The following is a 21,826-nucleotide window of genomic DNA, read 5'->3' as shown; positions in this document are numbered from 1 at the left end:
ATATTTTATATATTTATTATTGTATTATACTATAAATATAATATTATATTACATTATATTATAATACATTGATATATTATATTAAATACTTTAATATTATATTAAATTATTATTCTATAATACATAATGTTATAGTACTATATTATAATAATATTATATTACATTATATTAATATAATACTATATCATATATTTATGTATTAATACATATTATATTTTATTATGCTTTGTTATATAATACTGGTAATGTCCTTTATGGTCATTTTGTCACACAAAAGTACTTTCTTAGTTTGTTTACCAAACACATGTTAAAGTGCCACAGCACTTTAAAAATGTAGTTACCAAACAGCAAACAGCTTTTTATAAATGCTCTACTTCAGACAGCTCTACTTCCAAAAGCTCTACTATTAACAGCTCCCCCAAACAGGGCCTTAATCGTCGGAGGGTCCTCATTGGAAATACCGGTGAGACTTTGTGCAGGTCCGCGGCCGTAGCGTAGGAGGTGGCTCCTGTCTTTCCCTTTCATCACCGGCGGCTCCTTCGGCTTCATCGGCGTGGTCACCCTCGGGCCAAATTTGAACCACAACAACCCTGAACGCAATACCTAAGTTCGGACGCACGACAGGGCTACACACTCTTTAAAATAAAACTTTCGAGATTATGCTAGGCCTGAAATTCTGACCACTCTAAGCTGGTCGAGTTGGCTGACTAGGCAGCTTGGATCGGGTCTGGCCACTCCAGGTGGGGCACTACATGTTACGTGTGTGCATGATTCCAACTCCTCAAAAATGTACTACTCATATGGCAATCAAATAATGCAATGTAGACTGTGCCAAAAAAAAGAGTTTTTTGCATGAATACCCTCCTAAATATCAAATTTTGCATTAGTACCTTTTCAAAATTGATATTTGCATGTATACCCTCGTAAATACTTGTTTTGCTATTCTACATTTTTTTTATCCTTGTACCTATGTCATTTAACGCCGTTAAAAAATTAACGGTTTTCAAAGTAAAATAACTAAAGTATCCTTAATGGGTGGATGTGGAAAAAAAATATATATTTACAAGATGATCGCAGTGGAGAATAAAAAAGTAATTTCAAATTTTTTTTAATTAAAACAATATGTGGTTTTTATAAACGGTGTTAGAAGAATCGTTATATTAGGGACATTTGTGCAAAAACATGGTTTTATGAGGGTACAAAAATAAATATAAATTTGAAGATGGTATTTACACAAATTTGAATTTTTAGAAAGATATTCATGCCAAAAAAATCCAAAAAAATAATACAATGTAGTGCAAATTTTTGGCCTGGCATCTTTATTTTAAATAAGCCGCATATCTTGTATCAAGAGCGGCTTCTCTCGCTTTCCAGCAACACAATTTTAAAACCTAGCCGTAGCTCTTTAAAACTTTGCGAGGTTACATGTGATGAGTTAAAATGAAATGGGTTGCAAGACATGCCTATTGTGCGATATATGGGAAGAAAAGAAGCATGATGGGAATTATTTACCTCAAAAAAAAAAAAAAAGGCATGGCAGGGAATACGAAGGACAAGTTTCTACTTGCATCCTTAATTACTAATGATTGATTAGTGATGCTGAGTTCCTCAATTCTCGAAACTAACCATAGAAGACAAGCTCATTACAACCTCGTGCTTTTAAGGTAATTAGTGGGACAACCTCGTGCAAAGCAAAAAAGCAAGACATAAGAGAAGATGGAATGCTACAATTCCAATGACATGCGGCTTACGAAGTTCTCAATTATACCATACACACATTAAGAACTTTATAAATTTATTTAGAGAAATACTTTTCTGATTCATCCCTTATTTATAAAAAACTTCATTTACTCTTATAGAATTATTAATGAATGATGTAAAAAAAAAAAAAGCTAATAATGCGGCTGATTGGATGATATCTTATGAGATAAATCATACGAAATTTGTATTATGAATTTTTTTAGCAAATTGTTTTATTTAATTTTTTGATATTTTTTTTATTTTTATCGATATATTTATATTCGATTAATTTAAATCATCCAATTTATCAAAAAATATAAATAAAAAGATAAAAAAAATGACTTCATTATTGGGAAACTACATTTATGTTTTTGTTGTTTCGTGGAATTCAAGTGGGGAGTTGACAATGTGTTACAAATGGACTAGGAAAATGAACCACCAAAACTTTATACGATCCCAAGCCTTCGTCTCGATATGCTCATGACGTCACAAACACTTATTTTAATATGTTCATATCTTTCTGTGCCTTTAACGCGGGGTCTCTGATTAGTTTGATCCGATTCAAAATTAACACCACCAGAAGGAGCTTGGGAGTGGCTTTGAGAGACCCATGATCCTGAGTAATCATGTGTGATAATACTTGATCGAGCATGATCACGTATCTCAAATCATCATGATCCCGGTTCCCAATAATTAAAATATCTGGACCTGGACGTTTTAAAGGCCTTACAGATCACAACCTTATTGAGGAACCCCAAACCAACAAACAAGAGTCAACCTAATTGTTTATTGAGTTGACCCACGCCGCCATCTACCAGCCTAGCCCAGACCTAGTTGCGAGGTCCCGACCTGCAGCAGATTCGGGATGGACGAGGATAATAATAAAAGTTGCTCTAAAACCGATCCAAATATATATAACTATTCATAAATTTTTATCTCCAAGAAAAACAAAAATTGATTTATATACAAAATAATGCTAATAATAATTTTTATAATTTTATCTGACTCAATTTGTTCAAACTTTTTTTTTTTTTTTTGCTAAGGCGGACATGTCAAACTACATGAGTTCAGACATATCCAACAAAGCCAGAAAATAAAACATCACAGAATGTCCTAGGCAAATCCACATCCCGAGTCTATAAAGTACCACACGTGCGGTTGGCCACATAAGCGGCCATCCAATCCGCAGCACCGTTAGCCTTCCTAAAAAGGTGCTTGGCCTTAAGAGCCACTTTGTCTCCGTCCATCGACCAAATATCACACAACAGGGGGTAGTCCCCTCCTAGGCCACTCGGGCCTCTGGATCCAGCCTATCACGATGACCGAGTCCCCTTCTATAATGATGAAGGTGTCCTGCAGCACCCGTCGGGCGTAGCAAATGCCCGTTCATGCCACTCGCAACTCAGCTCCGGAAACGGTGGTGTCTGAAAGCTGACAGCCACCAGCCACAACCACTCGTGAGTGCGAGTTCTTGAAAACGAAACTCGCGCCTCCTCTACTCTCACCGTCCAAAACTGACCTGTCGAAGTTGAGCTTGAGGAAGCTAGGAAGTGGAAACTTTCAGGTAAATAATACCATACGAAAAGCTACCTGAGCATGATAAGAGTCCCAGGTATTCCGAGCTATCAAAGGGCTACCAACCGAAAAAACCTATCCTATTTCAAGACTCCACCAATCCCGAGCCGAATATAGAACGTGTATATATACTGGCTTGTCCGACCCATTGTCATCTCTATGAGCCGTAAGCGCCTAAATGCACATCGAAGAAAGGTTGGTTTACTTACTGCAAGATGGGAACCTTGGGTTGGAATGTTTGGTTAGCAAGGGAAATGGTTTCCTTTTGCCACCAGCCAGTCCAAACACATAGCCAACCACCTTGTAACGTCGGGCCTCACACGTCTTCCCCTGGCCAATTAATTTGCTTACCTCCCGGTCAGCTGCTCGCACAGAAATTTCCACCCACATGCATGATGCCAATTCACGTGCCCATCACATGATACAAATCCATGCCCTCTCCCTTCTTTTTAGTTGTTTCCCTCCACCAACAGAAGCTCACCTCGTCCCAAGGATACCAGAAAGTGTACGTTTTAGTAGAGAAGGTGGCAGTTGAAGCGTCGAGTAGCAATTGGCGGCATTATCGGGTGAGTTGCATGCATGTATTTGCTGCAATTGACGTTAATGATACAGTGAATGTTTATGTGATCTCTCTCTCTCTCAAACAAATGGCATTTTCAAGCTTAGATGTGGGTAGATAAAGATTGTAGAAGATTTGTGAGTTTTAGTTTTTGATTAAGGAATAATCTTCTGCAGACGTTCTATCAAAGTTCGTGTCCTTTGCAAGTCATGTTCGAATTAGGTGACTAGGATAAACGCAGCTTGCGACCTTAAGACATTCCGAGGACCTATTCTTGAAGGAAGTATTTGGATGCTGCCTTAGGCTAATCACATATATGCTGAGAAATTACTAAGAGAGGGTAGTATCAGTGCTATAGCTGTAATCCTCTATGCAAAGCAAAACTCAAGGATCCAAGCTGAAAGGTGATTTGTGGTATCTTAACTCATCATGGACAGAATTTTTATCTAAATCTGCCACTTCTCCGTTCTTCACCTACTTTTGTTCTTCGTCTACTCTACTATATATATATATATATATATACTTTCTTATCAGCATTAATTGATCAAGTGTATGTTTGAATGCTCATGCCAAACCTTGTGCAGCACCAGGGATGGGAAGAGATTTCTGAGCCAGGCCATGCATCTGTGGTAAAGCACAGTTGTTCTATTGCAAAATTTGAAAAGGTATGCTACTTGCTTTGGAATTAAGTGAGACACATTAAATTTCACATGACAATGGGATAGTGTAAGTTTGTTTTTTCATTTTTTTTGAAATGATAATGTAGAATATGTTTACCCTAAGGTTGAAATTTTATAACCAGACATATTAGCACAAAATATTTCATGAGATGTATTTGTTCTAATTCCGATAGGGTCATATCTTGAATGCTTTATTCAAAGGAAACCGAGTGTTGGCTTTGCTTGTTAGAATTTTTCATCTAACCCAACCACAAATGCATCCCCCACACCACGAGATGGATCGGTCGGCATTCGTAACCAATTGGAATTGCTATTCTCGTTCGGTAATCCATGTTTTCTTGTGGGATTATTCATGATTTGCCACTCAAATGACCCCTCGCGCACACACTAATCATGCTTGCTTACATAATTAAGCATATTGCATGACCTTTTTGTCCAAGTCAACAACCAACGTTCTTTGTCTACTTGTCCAACCTCAATTGCCACGTGTGACGAAGCACCCGCGTGTACGGTGGAAAGACGTAGGGGAAAATTTACATGAAATGGTTATTTGGATTTTGAAATGGCTTCCAATGATCTGCTGCCACGTGAGCATGCAAAAGAAAATGACTTTATTTCTTTGTGGAGCAAGAAAGTCTCTAAAAGAGTTTTGCTTGGCGTATAGCAATGTTTGATGAAGCAAACGAGTTAGCCCTGCACAGCAAGTTGATTGATATGTTATACTCTTAATTAAAATCAACTACCTTTCAAACTAAATGGCCATTGGTGATGCATGTTTCAATTGAGACTTTCTTCGTAATTAAAATCAACTCCCTCTCAAACTTAATGGTCATTTATGATACATGAACCGGATAGGATGCATCCACCAATCATAGCTATCCGCAATTAATACAACGATCATGTTTGAATGAGGTCCATATGTGCGATGTCTCATATGCCATGATGGGCCTTTCCAATCATGACCATCATGCCAATCATAGACAACTTTTGATTGCAATAGGGTTCTCTATAGTCCAAGTCGAGATTGAAGAGAATCCTAGCCCTATATGATTTCAGGCTACAAATTCATAGGTGAAAAATGAGTTACGGAAATAAGTTCAATTGTCTCATCAACTTCATGGAAGCATGGGGTCCCATTTAGTTAGGTCTGCCTTTGTTTCCTCACATAAAAAAAGAAATTTCTGAAGATTGTCTTCTATGAGGTTTGAAGTAGTGGTAGGTCCTTTCTTGGTTCAAATTGTATTTCCAATCACATCAAGGACTTCATCCACGCCCCAGCGTCCGGTCAGACCAAACCAAACAGTCTCGAACCATGTTTACTACCAATTTAGCTATGAATAGTGTAAAGATGTCACCAAACAAAGCAATTAGCGGATAAAATATTCTTAAGATTTGGGCAACTTCTATGCTCCTAAATGGGAGGAAATCATTCTTTGCCTGTCTTTCCTTCTGATTTCCCTCCAATTAATGCAGCTTCTTTTTTATTTAATTTAAGAGATATTTATTTGACACAGATACACCTGAAAATTTAAGAGATCTTCCTACTAGAGTGTATCACAATTTTACAAAGCCTGTTCCAATTCATACTAATTGGATGCTATGCTTGGTCTATTCTCAACCCTGCCTATTTATCTCAACATAACAAAAATGACTTGCCATGATAAAGGGAAAAATGAGCCACAATTGGTCTCACCTACCAGTCTTCATGGTAGGTCTCCATATCATAAAACCTATCCACCCTAGGAGGAGAGGACCAATGAGTTGGCCATCACATTGATTTCATCCTTGGCTTTATTAGTTTTCTTTAAAATGTCATTTTGAATTATGCCAGTGGATTCCAAGGTATTGCATGGAGTAATTTGTAACACTCTAAGAACATTGTAAGTAGCAAAATATTCTTATATATTGAGATGCAACTCCCAAAAGGAAATGCAAAATGCCTACCATGGACAAAATGCCTTGCAATTGCACCACAATCTCTAACCTAAATTAGGCCCAAAAGCATCCATGATATATGTGTAGCTTCATAAACACCGCTAACGCAGGGTCATGTGGGTTGGACTTAGGCAATGATCAAGCCAAGTTATTAAAGCAATTGAGTTAATTTTCATTCTTGCAAGAAAATTCTAAAATTAGGTTCCAACATTGTGGTGTCTTTTGAAATTTTTCATCCTAACATCTCCATTTAACTAGAGCAGCGATTTCAGCCGAGCAAATTAAATTCGTAACCGGACGACCCACAATTTATGGTTATCTTAGCTTTTTTCTTATCCACTGAATGGAACATGATTTTCTTACAATTAGTAGGTTTGATTATTTTATAGGTGATTCTTTTTATCCACCCCACAGATGATAGCAATAGTAGTATGCTTAGTATATTATATTCTTATTGAATAGATCTATGCATTTAAGATGTTATTGGATTTATCAGCAGATTGTTGGGCTCACTTTTCTCTTTTAAAAAAATGTAGATATCTGATTGCCATTTGACTATGTTTACATCTAACTCAAAAACATTTTGACTCTAGTAGCTTAGGAATCTAAACTTATCTATTTTCTACTAGTTAATACTCTTCAAAATCCTATTCAAACAGTATGATACCCAAAATTACTTGAAAATCCTAGAATACCTCAATGGGAATCCTCTCGTTACTCTTCTAAATTGAAGTGGGTTTCGATTGTTTGACCCTTTGGTGAGGATCAGCACTAAGATTTGAACTTTGGACCTTTTTCAAGTGGAGAGGGATGCCAACCAAGCTTAAAGGTTTGTTAATTGCTTTGTGCTATTTCAGAGTTGTTGTTTGTTTTCAATCAAATTTACCAAAACTTCTGTGAGAATTGGCTAACAGGTTGGTCCAAAATATATGTTTCTCTAGGGGGTGAGATGGAAGTAAACCATGTTGTTTTAGCTAATTTCTTCAAAAATTAACCAAGGTGATGTACCTAATATAGCCTATCTATCACGAATAAATATCAATCCTCCGAAAATAGAAGCTTATTGCTACTAGTTCTCTATTCAACCAAACCAATCATTGCATCAGAAGCATGTTTTACAACTAATTTCATTATTTTAGGAGAATGACATTTAAAACCAGATAGAAGATGTACCTAGCTTATGAAACATAGAAATATTACTGCTTGTAGCTATCTTTTTCTTGAAAAGAAACTTGCATGCCGAGAAGAAAAAATTAGAGGACTATGTAAATTAAAAGGATACTACTAGAGTCTCAATGTCTTTGTATTTTGCATACTTCACAAAGGATGTAATTCATGGTTTAGCTCATTGAATTGAGATGAAATAATTTTAAAGTTGGTATCTCCATCATGGATATCAATAAGCCATTATTGACACTGTCAGTAACACTTATTGCATGTGAATTTTCCAATTGACAGATACAAGGGCTCACTCAATAATAATAGATGATTATTTTGAGAAAAATAGGGAAAATTATTAAATTGATGGTTTAGCACTAAGCATCCCAAGGATCATGATGTTATTCATCGAAGTATCTTTAAGCTCTTACCATTTGTGAACCAAGAAGACCAGACCGGCTTGGATGCTATCTTCAGTGAATATTTATTCTAACAGTGAGGTAACCAATGTCCATTATGTTATAATGTAGTAGTGCAATAATTATACAGCAGTTGTAAATCTGTAGATCCAAAATTTAGTACTTATCACATGCAGATACCAGGTAATAAATTAGTTACTTGTGGACAAAAAAGCATCAGTTTATTAGGCAAGATAAGAACCTTGCTCCAGGTACGTAATTGGCAATTACTTCATATATTGCAGCTCACATAATGATCAATTACCTCACGTATATGTCTGTAGCAATTGAGCCTTGTGCGGTGTTAATGCAGCTTAGAGACTTAGCCATACATCATAAGGCTTTATAGGATTTACAAAGTCATCAAGATGAATGGAGTTTAGTGCCTTATCATGTTATAGAATACTAAATGTCTCGAATGACAGGCATATCAATGATAATTAGTTACTCTAGAGACATATGTTTTCATAATGTTACTTATAATTAGCAGAAAAATTAATGAGCATGCGTAGCTACTTCTTGTTACTGCCTTTATTTCTCTTTTGGATTGAAAACTCTCTATTGCCTTTTCTTTTCTGGTACGATATCGAACCAATAATGGATCCTAGGAGTCCATCATCTGAGAGGAATAATGCAATGTAATCTTACTTGTTCATCATATCTTTTTTCGTTCTATCTCAAGATGCTTCTGCATCAAATTCTGTCATATTAATATTAGTTTGCAGGTTCCTTCTAACAATTTTATCTAGTTCTTCGTTGGTTTTTTATCCTCTCTCTATGGTGATATGTTTCATCATAAAGTTTCACCTCCATCTTGAATATAATTTTCGCACTATGCTTCGGATGCACCTTCTTAGATCATCTGTTCCTATATCAAAGCAAAAACATAGATTAAGCTTATAAAGTTGGCCGATCAATAATCGTTCTAGTCTCTTTGTAAACATTACCCCAACCATCATAGGAATTAGAGTCAATGTAGATCAAGCTCCATAACTGCTCTGACAAGGAATCAAAGAGCTTTGGTGCATATATAGAATTTAAATGATTGTTTGCTTCGGTGGAGATAACTGATTTCTAATGGTTGCATGCATATTAAACCATGAATATAGTTCTCCGGTTGGGTTTGTAATTCAGCATACAGTATCAGTTCATATAGGATGACTTGCGAGTTCTATATATATTTCGAATTAAATTCCTTCAGCACAAATAATTCTTAGCTCACTTCCATGGTCTGATCTCGCCACCATATAATATGAGATTGTTGAAGCTGCACTACAAAGATTCAGTTTACTGATTACTACATGGAAATATCCAGTGATTTCATATAGCATTGCTTTGTGGAGAAGGTGCGAAACCACTGCACTTTCTTTTTCAGAAACTTTGTTTAGTGGGTAACTGAAAATATAACAAACAACTACCTCACAAATGTTTAAAATAAACATTGTAACATGATAAACTTTCCTTGTAATATATATCAACAAAGGGGAGAAAATAAGCGTGCAACATATGGAGAAGTAAGCTGGGCAGCTGCTGGCCTACTGTGAATGAACAGCATTTGCTGAGCAGTATCAGAAGCAAAACTTTTTGGACATCGAATCATAGTTATGAATAATATTGAATAAAGATCCCATCAAAGCATTACAAAGTCCACTGAACAAATGTATTCATACAGACAGAACTCCATTTCCTTACGAAATAATCAAACATGACGTTCACAAAATACATGACAACAAGGATACAAAGAGTTGCACACCAAACTGTACGTTAAAATAATATCATACACAACAGCAGAGGTATCATCCGGGAACTACTTGCCTGCATGATCGACAAACTGTCCATGGATCTCCTCATCCAGACTAATTACTGGAGACGTGAAGGTAGATTTCCATAAGGTTCCAAGGCCAAAGCCCGGTGCAGAAGTCGACATAATAGGATCATTTGATTGAATCTTCCCGTCGTTGCTGTTATTGTTGTCGTTGTAAGTAACATCCTGCTGCTGGTTCTGCAGAACAATGTCATCATTGATGAGAGAGTCGAGGAACGAGGAGAAGACATCGTCGGTGCAGCAGTCGATGGCTCCATCTTCTCCACTGTCAGCTGCTCCTTGGCTCCCCTGCAAATTCATGGCAGGGAAGCCCTCGGAGTTCTGCCATCCATCGTCTCGTTCCAGACTCAAGCCGCCGAAGAAATCATCTTGGTCCGCGTGAATGCCAGCGCCTCCTTGATCGCCGCTTGTTTGCTGGAGAACAGAAGGTATGGGTGGGCTAGGGTTTGCACCACGGTTAGGGTTATGGTATGGCATTGTTGGAGGCGGCTGGATCTTGGGACCCTCCGGGAGGAGGGGATCAGGACTGGTGGTGGAGGAAGAGGAGATCAAGGGCTTGTGGGTTCGGGGATCGATGCCTTGACTGATGAGCTTCTTGCTGAGGTGGGTGTTCCAGTAGTTCTTGATCTCGTTGTCGGTTCGCCCGGGGATCCTCCCAGCTATCAAAGACCACCTGCTCTCATTCCAAGAAACCAAGAAAAGAAACTTCAGGCACATGAACTACGGAGATCTATTCATAGAAAGTATAATTGGATGAAACCCTAGAAAAAGCTGCACCCCTAGATTTAGATGGAAAAGGTAGAGAGAGGAAGGGCCTCTGAAACCCAGAGAGAGAGGGAGAAGGGGTTAGGGGTTAAGAAAGAGTTTGAACCGGTTGCCGAGGAGGCGGTGGAGGCGGAGGATGAGGTCCTCCTCGTCGGGGGCGATGGGGCCGCGCTTGACGGAGGGGCGGAGATAGTTCATCCACCGGAGGCGGCAGCTTTTCCCGCAGCGGAGGAGCCCGGCGCGCTTCGGCAGCGTCCGCCATCGCCCCTCCCCTTCCTTCCGGACGAACTTCTTCAGCACCTCGTCCTCTTCCGGCGTCCACGGCCCCCGCTTCAGCCCCACCTTGCTGCAGCACGGCGTCGGCGCCCCTTTCTGCCGCTGCTTCATGATCGTCCCAGACCCCGCCACCGGCGACGCCAAAGACGACGACGATCCCGGACCTGAACTTGACGACGGGTTTCTCATCCCTCTTATCTCTTTTAGCTCTCCCGTTCTCTCTCTCTCCCCCCTACTCTTATTCTTCTGTCGTCCTCTTTTGCTTCTTTCTTTTAGCTTCCTTTGCGGCAACGCTACTGGGGGCCGACCAAAGTGGGACCCGCAGAGCAGGCCTAAAGCCGCTGCATCCGAAAGCTGAGGCTGCATAAACGTTTCTATGCGGAATCCGCAGGCTGCTGTCGACCTTCAGCGCGGGTGGATCTTATCGGGCCACGTAAGTTGCTCCTCCTGAAAAGCATTTGGTTAAATGGTATGGTATGATGGTCCAAAACCAAAAATAATACCAGTAAAAATGATGAGATACCGTATTTAATTGTACCATGATAATTTTATATGAAAATAATTCCAAATTATTTATATTTTTTAAATCACCGTCCAATCCATTGACAGAATAACTTATTGAGAAACAAAACCACTATAGTGCAGAGATATTGGCAATAAAAATATCCCTCAATCTAATAAAAAATAGTATATAGCTAATATATTATATCAACATTATATATATATATAGGATATAACATTATATTGATATTATATATATTATATTTATGATATATATTATATTATTATATATTATTAGTATATTATTATTTAATGATAATTTTAAATTATAGTAGAAATTTATTATTGCACTTTATATTTATATAATAAAAGTAATTAATATATTACTCATATTTGCCTTATTTTTCTAATCAAAATAGTTATTAGGATTAAAAAACAATATATTATAAGTATAATTTAAAATATTAATTCTATAATAACAATTAATATATTTTTAGAGGATTAATAATTTATAGAACCAATAAATATAGTTTTATAAAATATATTAATAATTTATTATAATGTATTTTATATGATTAATAACATATTTTATGCAAACATGAGATTTGGGTCCCGCATAAGCATTTTATGCGGCTGCTTGGATAAAAACTGTCTCACGAATGGTTTTTCTTCGGCAACAAAATGGGAAGACAGATGGTTGCCAAAAAAAAAAAAAGGGAAGACGGATGAACGAATAGAGGCTGGGTGCACGTAGAAAAGACCAAAAAAAATACCATATTGAAGTCTCTGTATTTATAGTTTACGTAGGCATGCATCTGTTTTGTTCTCTCTTCGCGGGAAGGAACGACCGCACGGGAAGCGGAGTCGGCGGCAGAAGAAAACATAAGAAATCTCAGAAGCAGAGCCTGGGGTTCTCATTGCTGCCGCCATTTTTAATCTCTTCTCACCTTGCAAACGAGATCGCCTCCATTCTCCAATCGGAAAGGGAATCGTAGGGTAGGCCTCACTGTGTTCTTCGGAGAATGGTGCGACAGACACACGAGTGCTCGGTGAGGAAGCCTCATTTCTTCAGAGTCCTCTCGGGAGACTTCGTTCGCTCAGCAGCTGGCAAGTTGTTTCTTCTCATCTCTTCTCTTCTCTTCTCTTCTCTTCTCTTTCGCTAACTTTGGGGTGGTTTGTCCGGACGTGGAAGGGAAAGGAATATTTGGGGCACTTTGCTTCCGCATTCCTTGAAACAGGGCACTGAAGAAATGAATACAATAAACTTTGATTTGTTTGTGTTAAAATAAATTAAATATCTCGAAATTTACTTATTTAACTGACTATTACGTATCATAAAATATATACTTCATATAAAATATGTTCTTATGATTGTGAAGATCATTTTTTTTATATACAGTTATACATATCTAAGAATTTGATCTTTATAACCCATCTCTTTGTCTACATTTTACCTTATTTATTATGAAATCAACTAATATTATTTTTATAACAAAAGTATCATATTTCAAAATTATTTTGTATAATATGGCATAGGAACCAGAAAAAATCTTGATAGATGTCAGAGACATGCTGTCTCGATGGACTGACATTCTATTCAAAAGGATAGGAAATAAGCATACATTGTTGGCCAAAATTATGGAATCAAGGCCTACTGCTAATCAAACTATGCTGTCTTGATACCGTGCTCCACACTGATACTATCTTATTATTATATTGGTGTGCTTGGTACAGAGCCGTAAGTATTGATATGCCCTTTTCTAACATATGCTAATGCCGAATTGGTACAATATAGTACATTCTACCATTTAGTTTGGTACAGTATGATGTTCTATGCTACCAATGCTCCCTACTATTATAATGCAAAATACTCATATTTCATTTGTGGCCCCGAAGCCTCATCTCCATTTCTTTAGTGAAAACACCATTCAATGAGTTTACCTCTTGCTCAAGGGAGAGATGAGAGATGGGAGCCAGCTAAAAGTTATCTGATAGGGATCAAATGTGTAAATGGTTCGTGTGATCCCAACCATCCATGCATTCCCCTCACATTGCATATGCCCATCCCGTGTAATGTAAACCTCTTTGTCAAAATATTATGCGTTACTTAGTTGCAAACTCATCCTTATATTGTAAGAAATCGAGCCAAATGTTTTCTTTAATTTTCAATTTGCAGAAAATCCCACCAAAGTTTATGAAGTGTATATCGAATGAAGCATCAAATGGAGTCATCCTTCAGGGTCCCCATGGAAGCAGCAGCAAGTCTATCCAAGGCACGTTCCTCTCGACTGGATGGCCAAACTTTGTGAAAGACTACTATTTGAAGGAACATGAACTCCTAGTCCTTTGATATGATGGAAATGTTAGAATATTTTCAAAAATGGGCTTCCACTGATTGTATATTTTTATTTTATAAAACAGGTTAGATATATGGCTTATAATAGTACTATGGTTAAGCTCAATATGATGTGTGATCATTTTGTTTTATGGGCTTTGGTGCACCTTAAATGTATAGAATTGAGTTTTATTTATTATGGTAATTTTGGTACGTAGGCCAGGAATCCTAATTAGAATTTGAAACCTTTAATGAGAAGGCTCCCTTATATTTTCTATATAAAGGCTAAGTCCCCCTCTCCTCTCCATATGGTTGATAGCTTGCCCCATTGATGGTTATTTTTTGTGAGGAGCAAGGAAGGGAAGATCCAGCTCCTATTATTCTAGATGATTGAATAACGCATCCAATATGTCTTTCGTAGGTATATCTCTCCAACTTGAATACACGATGGTTGTAATTCTGAATCTTAGCACGTGATTATTTATGATTAACAAGAAATATGCATCTAGTGTTCTAATCTTTGGTAAGACCGCATGTGATAAAGAGGACGAGCTTTCAATTAAAAGGTGTGAAGAATCCGAGCTTTGTGAAGCCAGGTGGACCGGTGAAGCGTTCTTAATTTGGATGATGGTTGCCATGCTCAGCTCACCAAAATGAAATGTGAGTTGGAAGAGCTTTTCACAGATGCTGCTCATGCACCCAAGCAGAGAAAAGATTCTTATTCTAATATAGCTAAAAGTAAGTAGTTATTGATTAGGTACATGTATTCCTTTGCTTAAATCTTTACATGATTTGAATTGTTATCTTGCTGGTGCAAATAATTTGTTAATACATTGGACATACGGGATTCTACCATCCAGTGGCGCTTTTATTTAAGAACATGCAACTATAGGAGTATCATGCTCTTCATAGTTTTATTTACAATGTTATGTTGATAAAATGATCTAAAACGATATTGGATACTGGAGTTATTTGCATCAAACTAACATCAATATAAGGCAATACAAGATGAAGTTTTTACTTCCTTAAATTTCCGTTAGCGGATATTATAATTAGAATTATTATTCTCGTTAGCTGACGTACGTAGTCTTACATATACGAAATATGAATCAGAAACCTTCTGATATTTGAGAAATTGAATGACCTAAGGACTGGCCCATTTCAACCTTCTGAAATTGGAGAAATATTTCTCTAGACCTTCCTTCAAGTGCGATATGCATTGATGATAAATAGCATGGACTACTTTTTATCATTTCAATGCTAAAATTTTCATGAAATTTCAACATTTAACAAGTTTTACTACAGCATCCACTGGTAGTGAACTGCAGAAGGGAGGGACAAGTTTGCCGTATTACACCGAAATCATTAAAAATGCTAAGAAAAAGTCATAATACGCATAACTCGCTATTTGACAAGTGAAATTAGTGGGAGAACATCTTTATGGTCTTTCAGTTCTTGATAGTCCTGTGAGCTGCACCTAAGGAAGCATAGCTTAGTTGCTTTAGACCATGGGATCAAGTAACTATCACCATGTAAGCTCAAGGCATTTCCCTCGTTGTCATGGATTAGAAACAAGTTTTTTTTTTCTTCTCTATATTGTGCAGCAATTTTCCTTTTAAAGAAAATATATAGTATTCTTCCTACATTCATTTGATATGATTGAAAACTATATGCCTTCCTCACCCACTTCCCTTTTTTTTTTATTTACACAGGGCAGCAACCAACGTGCACAAGTCATTTACACTGGTGAATTGGATGCATTAACTTTTACAATCGATGGCCTAAATTACAAACTATATATGTGCATTCTGATCATATATAAGATCCAACGTTAATATTTCACTGTATTTCAATATACAATATATTGTGGCTTATTATTTGGTAAGGAAAATGATATCTAAGGTGCTCAATGTATTATATTTGCTTTACCTATTTTTTTCTTATGGCCTTATGTAATAAAATTAGAAGATAATTTATGCATTAGTCTTTTTCTGAGAATCGAGTGTGCTCATTACAGTTCATGCTGGTGATATGGTACAGCAAAACATATGTATCACGTAAGAGAAATTTGAGTACTTCCTTGTGTCATTATGATAGTAAACTGGAGAATCAAATTTCCATTTGGAAATTAACTGCCAGAATTTCTAGTATGTTTGAGAAAAAGAGAGCAGACAGGAAGAAGATTGGATGATTTTCAGGAACATTAAGGATTCCAATACCAGTCCCCTCCTTTTGAATTGATCTCTAGTTCACCATGTGCACTTCTGATATGACGTCGCGCAATTCGACTCTATCTAAATTGACCAATATATCTATAATAACCCAGGACCTTATTCAAAAAGACTAACCGAAAAGTATTATTTGAGTTGCTTGATCCTATATAAGTACCTAAGATCTATTCTATGTTTGAGCTCTGACTTTCTCGTCAGGCTAAAAGTTCAAATCTTTTCAAATTTAATTACAAGCACCCCTCTAGTCTACATAGGTTATAGGCCGAATTCGCTTTGAAACCATTTTTAACAATTCAAGACCTTATCCAAAAATACTAGCCAAAAAGTATTATTTAGGTTCTTTGATCCTATATAATTAAGTATCCAAAATCTACCCAGCAAATAACTAACATGGGATTAAATACATGCCCGCACGAGTTCTCACAATATCTTTCAGCTACTAAAACTTCTGCATCCGATATAGGTATCTTGGACTCCCATCCTTGTAGAGCATAGGCTGCATAGCAGGGCACCTAAACACTCTTGGCAATACAACCTTCACACTGTGGAATATTATTGGACTAAATTATATACTTTAACATGCTAACAGCCAGCTCTCCAAACGGTCATGCATCTGATTTAAAGTAGCCTATGCATCAGAGGAAGAAGCTTTGATGGTTCTAAGTACTATATGCATTTGATTTAAATCTTTCATTCTTCAGGAACATTGCCATCCCTAGGCCAAATTTCTCATTCTGAACTTCTTGCGTAGTTTAATGTTCCAATATTTGATTTATAGAAGAAGTTACTGGCCCAAGCCTCTTCTGTTTAGAAACTGTTGATATGACCAGCTCTAAGCCTCTAACTGCCTATATACTGCCTGTATGATTACTGTCCTTTCACATTTTGCATGTATTTCTTCTTCAGCATTCCATCTTGACCTAATCTATTTGAGAATGTCCAGAAATGCATCTGATTTGCATTTTCCATTTTCAATTTTTGAATGTTTTTGTCTGATAAACTGTGCCATTTCATCATCTGAATAAGCGAACCAAAATATTGATAAAATTCATAAAACCGAGATTTCTCTTGGATCAATATATGGTGAGCTCGTTGATTTTAATTACATGACCTGCAGTATTAATTGGTTCTTTCATCATGAAAGTCTTCATTCCAATCACTTTGAAGTTCTAGACTCATGCATGTCTGCATGGATATAGTATTTGTGCTTACCACCTCGAAACCCCGCAGTGAAGCTTGAGAAGAAATTAATAGAAGGTCATACTGCCTTGCCTATAAAGATCTGAATTCAGAATTGAAGACGCTTTGGATCGGAGAAGTGTTACAGTATGATATCGATGCAGAGCTTCGAATGTGTATCATGCTTCGTAGACTTTTTAACCCTTATCAATTTGCCTGAATTTGAGTAAGTTAATTTCCTGGTCATTGGCATCTTTTCTTTGGATCTGGCTCATCTCCATGCTCTCGCTCCATCTCCAGGTAAGTAATTCATCCAAATAGTAGATGTAATGTTCCTTGAAAGATGGATGGAGAAGCTAAACCTTATAACCCTAGACTATTATTATCCAAATGCAGGTCACATTTCCTTAAATACTGGCTTGACTTTTCAAAACAGTAGAAGAGCCAGTGGATTGAGGAGGCTCATTGGTCCCTGGTGCAGGTAATGTCCTATTAGTCTGTCTGTTGTTTTCTTCATTCGAACTTTCTGACATACTCTGCATGGCTCTAACACAAAAAAAAAAGTAGAAGTAATTTCACAAACAAATAATTCATAAAAGTTCCCTTTTTTTATGAGGAAAACGGCACAACATTCTAATAGTTCTCAAAATGTCATCATAAAAAAAAAGGTTCATGAAATGACCTGTTTAGTGTGACTAATAAATATCATGGAAGAACTTAGTAACTAAGGTTCTCAAAAAAGTATCTAGAAACAAAAACACTTGTTTAGACATTGCCTGACCAAAAGTCTGTGGCTTTCCTCAAAAGAAAGTCTCTGGTTCGCAGCGACCTGCTTGCCAAGAATTTCGATGCGATTCTCTTGTTAGATTCCATCAGGATGCTATTTCACCTAAATGCTACAAGCTTAGCATGTTCGGCTTTAAGCCATGGCATGGAAGGTGCAGTCTCTTTCTAATTGGTTTTCCTCTCTGAAGGGACCAATCCCAGACCAGGGGCCAAAAGGCCCAACAGCTTGTATGGGGAGAGTCCTACTCTAAGCCCACAAAACTCTGTACCTTGGCCCAATATTAGGCTCCACCGCCTCCCCAGCATTACGTGCCACAGGTATTATTATGTCACCACTTTGCCGGCCCTTCTTTCACTCACTTTATGAGTTGGTTGAAACGATGAACGGTTGTCGGCCGAGCTTGTGGGAATAGAAAAGAAAAACACCGAAGGTTACTAGAATTGATCAAACAGGAGATCCTCCAATGCCTAGAGAAATCCGAGAGGGATAACATACTTGGAGGTCTCTCAAATCCTGTATATATAAAAGTGTGGGCATGGAGCATACTGTAACCATCGAACGTACAATAACTAGTCATATATGCAATAATAGACGTGCATTAAAATAAGAACATGTGGCTCGTTGTTGCTGGTCAGCTGATCTAGTCAGTTGGTCTGGAAAGGTAACGATCACACGCCGTCGAATTTGGACCACATCACTAGGATTATATTCTAATGAGTTCTTTATCCTATTATTGCTCCTTAGTTTTCCTTGGACTGCGTGGTCTAACTTAATCTCCCGGTCATTGGCATTTCCCTTTCGATTCCCATCTCGGCTTGCTTGCACCTCCAGGTCCAAGTAGTAGATGCATGTATGGGTCCTTGAGAGGTCAGTGGAGAAACTACGCGTCACATTTTAAGGCTATTAGTATCAAAGTGCAGATATTTCTTCTTCCTGAATGATGGCTTGAGTTCTCGTGTGGTGGAGGAGCAAATGGAAGAAAGGAGGCTCATACGGTGGAAGAGCACGTGGAAGAAAGGAGGCTCCTTGGTCCACCAAGCAGATCGTGTCCTGTTTTTTCCTGCATGTCGTTTCTTAACCTTGGATCTGTGACGTATAAATATCAGGGAAGAATCTAGGCCTGTTTTTTATTTTATTTTTTTTGGCAGAAATACAGAAGAAGCCAAGGCAGAACAGATGCTTAGTACCTCGGTTTTTATTTTTAGTTCTCTGACACTGGCAACTAATTTCTGAAATTTTTTCAGTGATGTTTTTGGTCTTAGTTTTTATCGGAAAAGTCCTATAAAATAAGCAATGCCACGTATAGGCCTCATAGATATTATTTCAATAACATATTTTTAGAATCATTTGATGTCGTATCAATGAAAAAGATACGATATTATCAACTATGCTGCAATGCTTTTTATGCACCAAACATTTCAAAATCAGCATAACATGGATTGATTGCTTGCTTCATAACCAAATTATGGTTTCAACGCATCATCTAATGAAGTAGTGTCCTCTTGCCCTAAGACAGCTGAATACTAATGTACAAACGAAAAGTTGATAATCTGCGTCCATGATTTGGAAAATAGGCAGAAAAAAAGTATGTACGTAAGCTAGGTATTTTTTTGATCATTTAGTTCTATATAAATACTCAAGATTTTTTCGATGAATAATCAGTGTGAGACTAAATACATACAAGCAAAAATCGCTACAAGGCATTCACATGATCTTGTTTGCTAGGATAGCCATAATTTAAGTGATCTCCTCACTTACCGCATCCTAAGAGGCTTGGAAGCTTTGATATAAGTATTAATTTCTCTACAAGAGCTTTTGTAGAACTGAGATGAGACAAAGTACCTTGTTTAGAGTGCAGATGATAGGGTGATGGAAGTAAAGAAAGCCACAAACAATGTTAGAAAAAGTGTATTTCGAATGGACGGTGGAGGAGAAAGGGGAGGCTGGCAAAGCGGCTGCACTCATGGTGCCAGTGGATAAGATAATAAAGTGGTAAAGGAGATTCCATTCACACTTCCACCAAATCCTTAAAAAAAAAAAGACGTGGACCTCAGGCGTAGATCACCGTCCCTTCCCATAAGAAAATCTTAGCCTCCTTTTCTTCGAGGCATCTCCCATTCGATGGCAACGATAGTCTTCTAGAAAATTATCTTAACGATGAAATGCTAGTCCATTCGTAATCTAGTTTACGAACCGCTAAGTGAGTTTGGATGAATAAATTTAGTATATGGAGAGGTAGATCGATGCACTAGAGCTATTCTAGCTGTGAATTGAGGTGGTGTCAAAGCTATTCACACCAGAGGTCATGCATGATAGCCTCTTGTTTTAATCTTTAGAGCTTCTTCAAAACTATGGAACTTTTGTTTACCTTTGAACTTTATTTTTTTGATTATTTGGGACCTAAGGATCACTAGCATGTACACATTTTTATGCTCATCGACCATTTGTTAAAAATTAACCTCAAAATGAATCTGACTACTATGGTGGAATCACATCAATGGACTGATAGGAAGAATAATAGGTGTCAAGAATGAAAGGGGCCACTCATGGTTGGATCTTTCTTTTGATGATAGAGACTTGCAAGATCGTAGAATTAATGGCCCTTGGTGGAACTTTCTAAGCTAAGTTGATAAATCTTGATTATCCATTGGCGGATATTTAAGTAAATTTTTGTCATCTCTCGTCAGGCTCAGGTTGCATCTTTTGCACAAAAAAATGTTTCATCTTCTTTTACGACATCAACATTTGGATCAGCTTGAAAAATTTTTCGTTTTGGGATATTGTGATTTTTTTTTTTATCTCTCTGATTGAGTTGGATCACCGAATTCACCCAAGATGAGTTCCAAGCCATCAAAGTGTTCGAGTCGTTCCACGATTGTCCGATACGAAAAATAATACATAATAGCTGGCGTCCAATGGGTCAAGTACTATGTTGCCCAATTCATAGGTTGACCCAGCACAGTATAACGAGGGTCACATACAATACCGTGCAGAAAGGAGTTGCACTGAATTAAAGACCCAAACCTCAGAATATGGAGTTGCAAATATTGTCAAGGAAGAATTTGATCAACAGGTTAATGGACCTGTTCAATCTCTATTTAGTAAATGAATCATAAACATAGCTCAAATCTCTATTTAAAAACCCAAATATCTTTTTTCTTTTTCTTCTACCATCCTTTTTTTTTCTTTTCTTATCTTTTCATTTATCTCTTTTTTCTTCTTTTTTTTTTATTTTCTTTCCTTCTTTCTTTTTTTTTTCTTTCCTCCTTACGCAAACAAGTTTCGAAATTCCAACCCCGTTTCGATCCCGTACCTTTACAAAAACATGATAGGATGACCGAGACGTCCTCCATTCTACTAGAACTTAAAATCTCACTCAGAATTTTTTAGTAACATGACCAAACAAAACCTAAACATCGGAAGCTTAACTTAACGTACCAAAAAAAATAAAAGGGCTTGACTTGACTTGGTACATAGCACGTTTAATTTTTAACCATCTCTCTCAATGTAAACACACATATGTTCGAGATCCTCAATTTATGGCCCCAATTATGTTAGGACATCTTTTTTTTCCCAAACTTGCAACAATATGAATCAAACTAATTGCTTGCCTGCAACTAATACCTAAATCAACAATGGCCACATATCCATGGCTACAAACAAAATCTTTTCCGGCCAATGACCGTTCCACACATATCATTGTAATGGTTGATGTTGCCTACTTGGATTTTGAGATCTCAAATTATAGGTAATAAACCAAAGGTCCAAAAAGTTCTCGAACCTGATGGCGACCGAACTGGTCCGGTCAGAGCGCCGGGCGCC

The 21,826-nt window shown here is 37.3% G+C and overlaps 1 protein-coding gene and 1 long non-coding RNA gene across 6 annotated transcripts; one reads left to right on the top strand and one right to left on the bottom strand.

Annotated features, from left to right (window-relative positions):
• The first annotated feature begins 3,468 nt into the window (after positions 1–3,468).
• LOC120111644 (uncharacterized) lies at positions 3,469–15,722 on the top strand. 5 transcript variants are annotated; one of them, XR_015987452.2, is made up of 8 exons: positions 3,609–3,881; positions 4,051–4,278; positions 4,459–4,539; positions 10,114–11,151; positions 11,248–11,404; positions 12,271–12,579; positions 13,649–14,545; positions 15,520–15,690. It is a non-coding gene; the product is annotated as an uncharacterized LOC120111644 (long non-coding RNA). The 5 variants fall into 5 exon arrangements; XR_015987450.2 differs by having other exon boundaries at positions 3,469–3,881; positions 10,114–11,404; positions 15,520–15,691; XR_015987449.2 differs by having other exon boundaries at positions 3,657–3,881; positions 11,248–12,579; positions 15,520–15,722.
• LOC103708362 (uncharacterized) lies at positions 9,705–11,337 on the bottom strand. Its single transcript, XM_008793263.5, has 2 exons — positions 10,802–11,337; positions 9,705–10,603 (listed from the first exon to the last, which is right to left on the bottom strand). The coding sequence occupies exons 1-2, from the start codon at positions 11,335–11,337 to the stop codon at positions 9,913–9,915; spliced, it is 1,227 nt and encodes a 408-aa protein (XP_008791485.2). The 3' UTR covers positions 9,705–9,912.
• Positions 15,723–21,826: the final 6,104 nt, after the last annotated feature.

Source organism: Phoenix dactylifera, chromosome 5 (genome assembly GCF_051530095.1).
Source record: "Phoenix dactylifera cultivar Ajwa chromosome 5, Ajwa_hap1_PhDact_Kaust_v1.1, whole genome shotgun sequence".
Taxonomy (NCBI): Eukaryota; Viridiplantae; Streptophyta; class Magnoliopsida; order Arecales; family Arecaceae; genus Phoenix; species Phoenix dactylifera.
The sequence above is the reverse complement of the archived record's forward strand: the minus strand, read 5'-3'. Positions and strand labels throughout refer to the sequence as shown.

What these genes read in the sequence shown, in the direction of transcription:
- LOC103708362 (XM_008793263.5), bottom strand. Translation starts at nt 11,337, where the DNA reads ATGCAGCCTCAGCTTTCGGATGCAGCGGCTTTAGGCCTGCTCTGCGGG. An exon ending in CACCGCCTCCTCGGCAACCG is followed by an intron (nt 10,604 to 10,801) that starts GTTCAAACTCTT and finishes GAATGAGAGCAG; the next exon opens with GTGGTCTTTGATAGCTGGGA.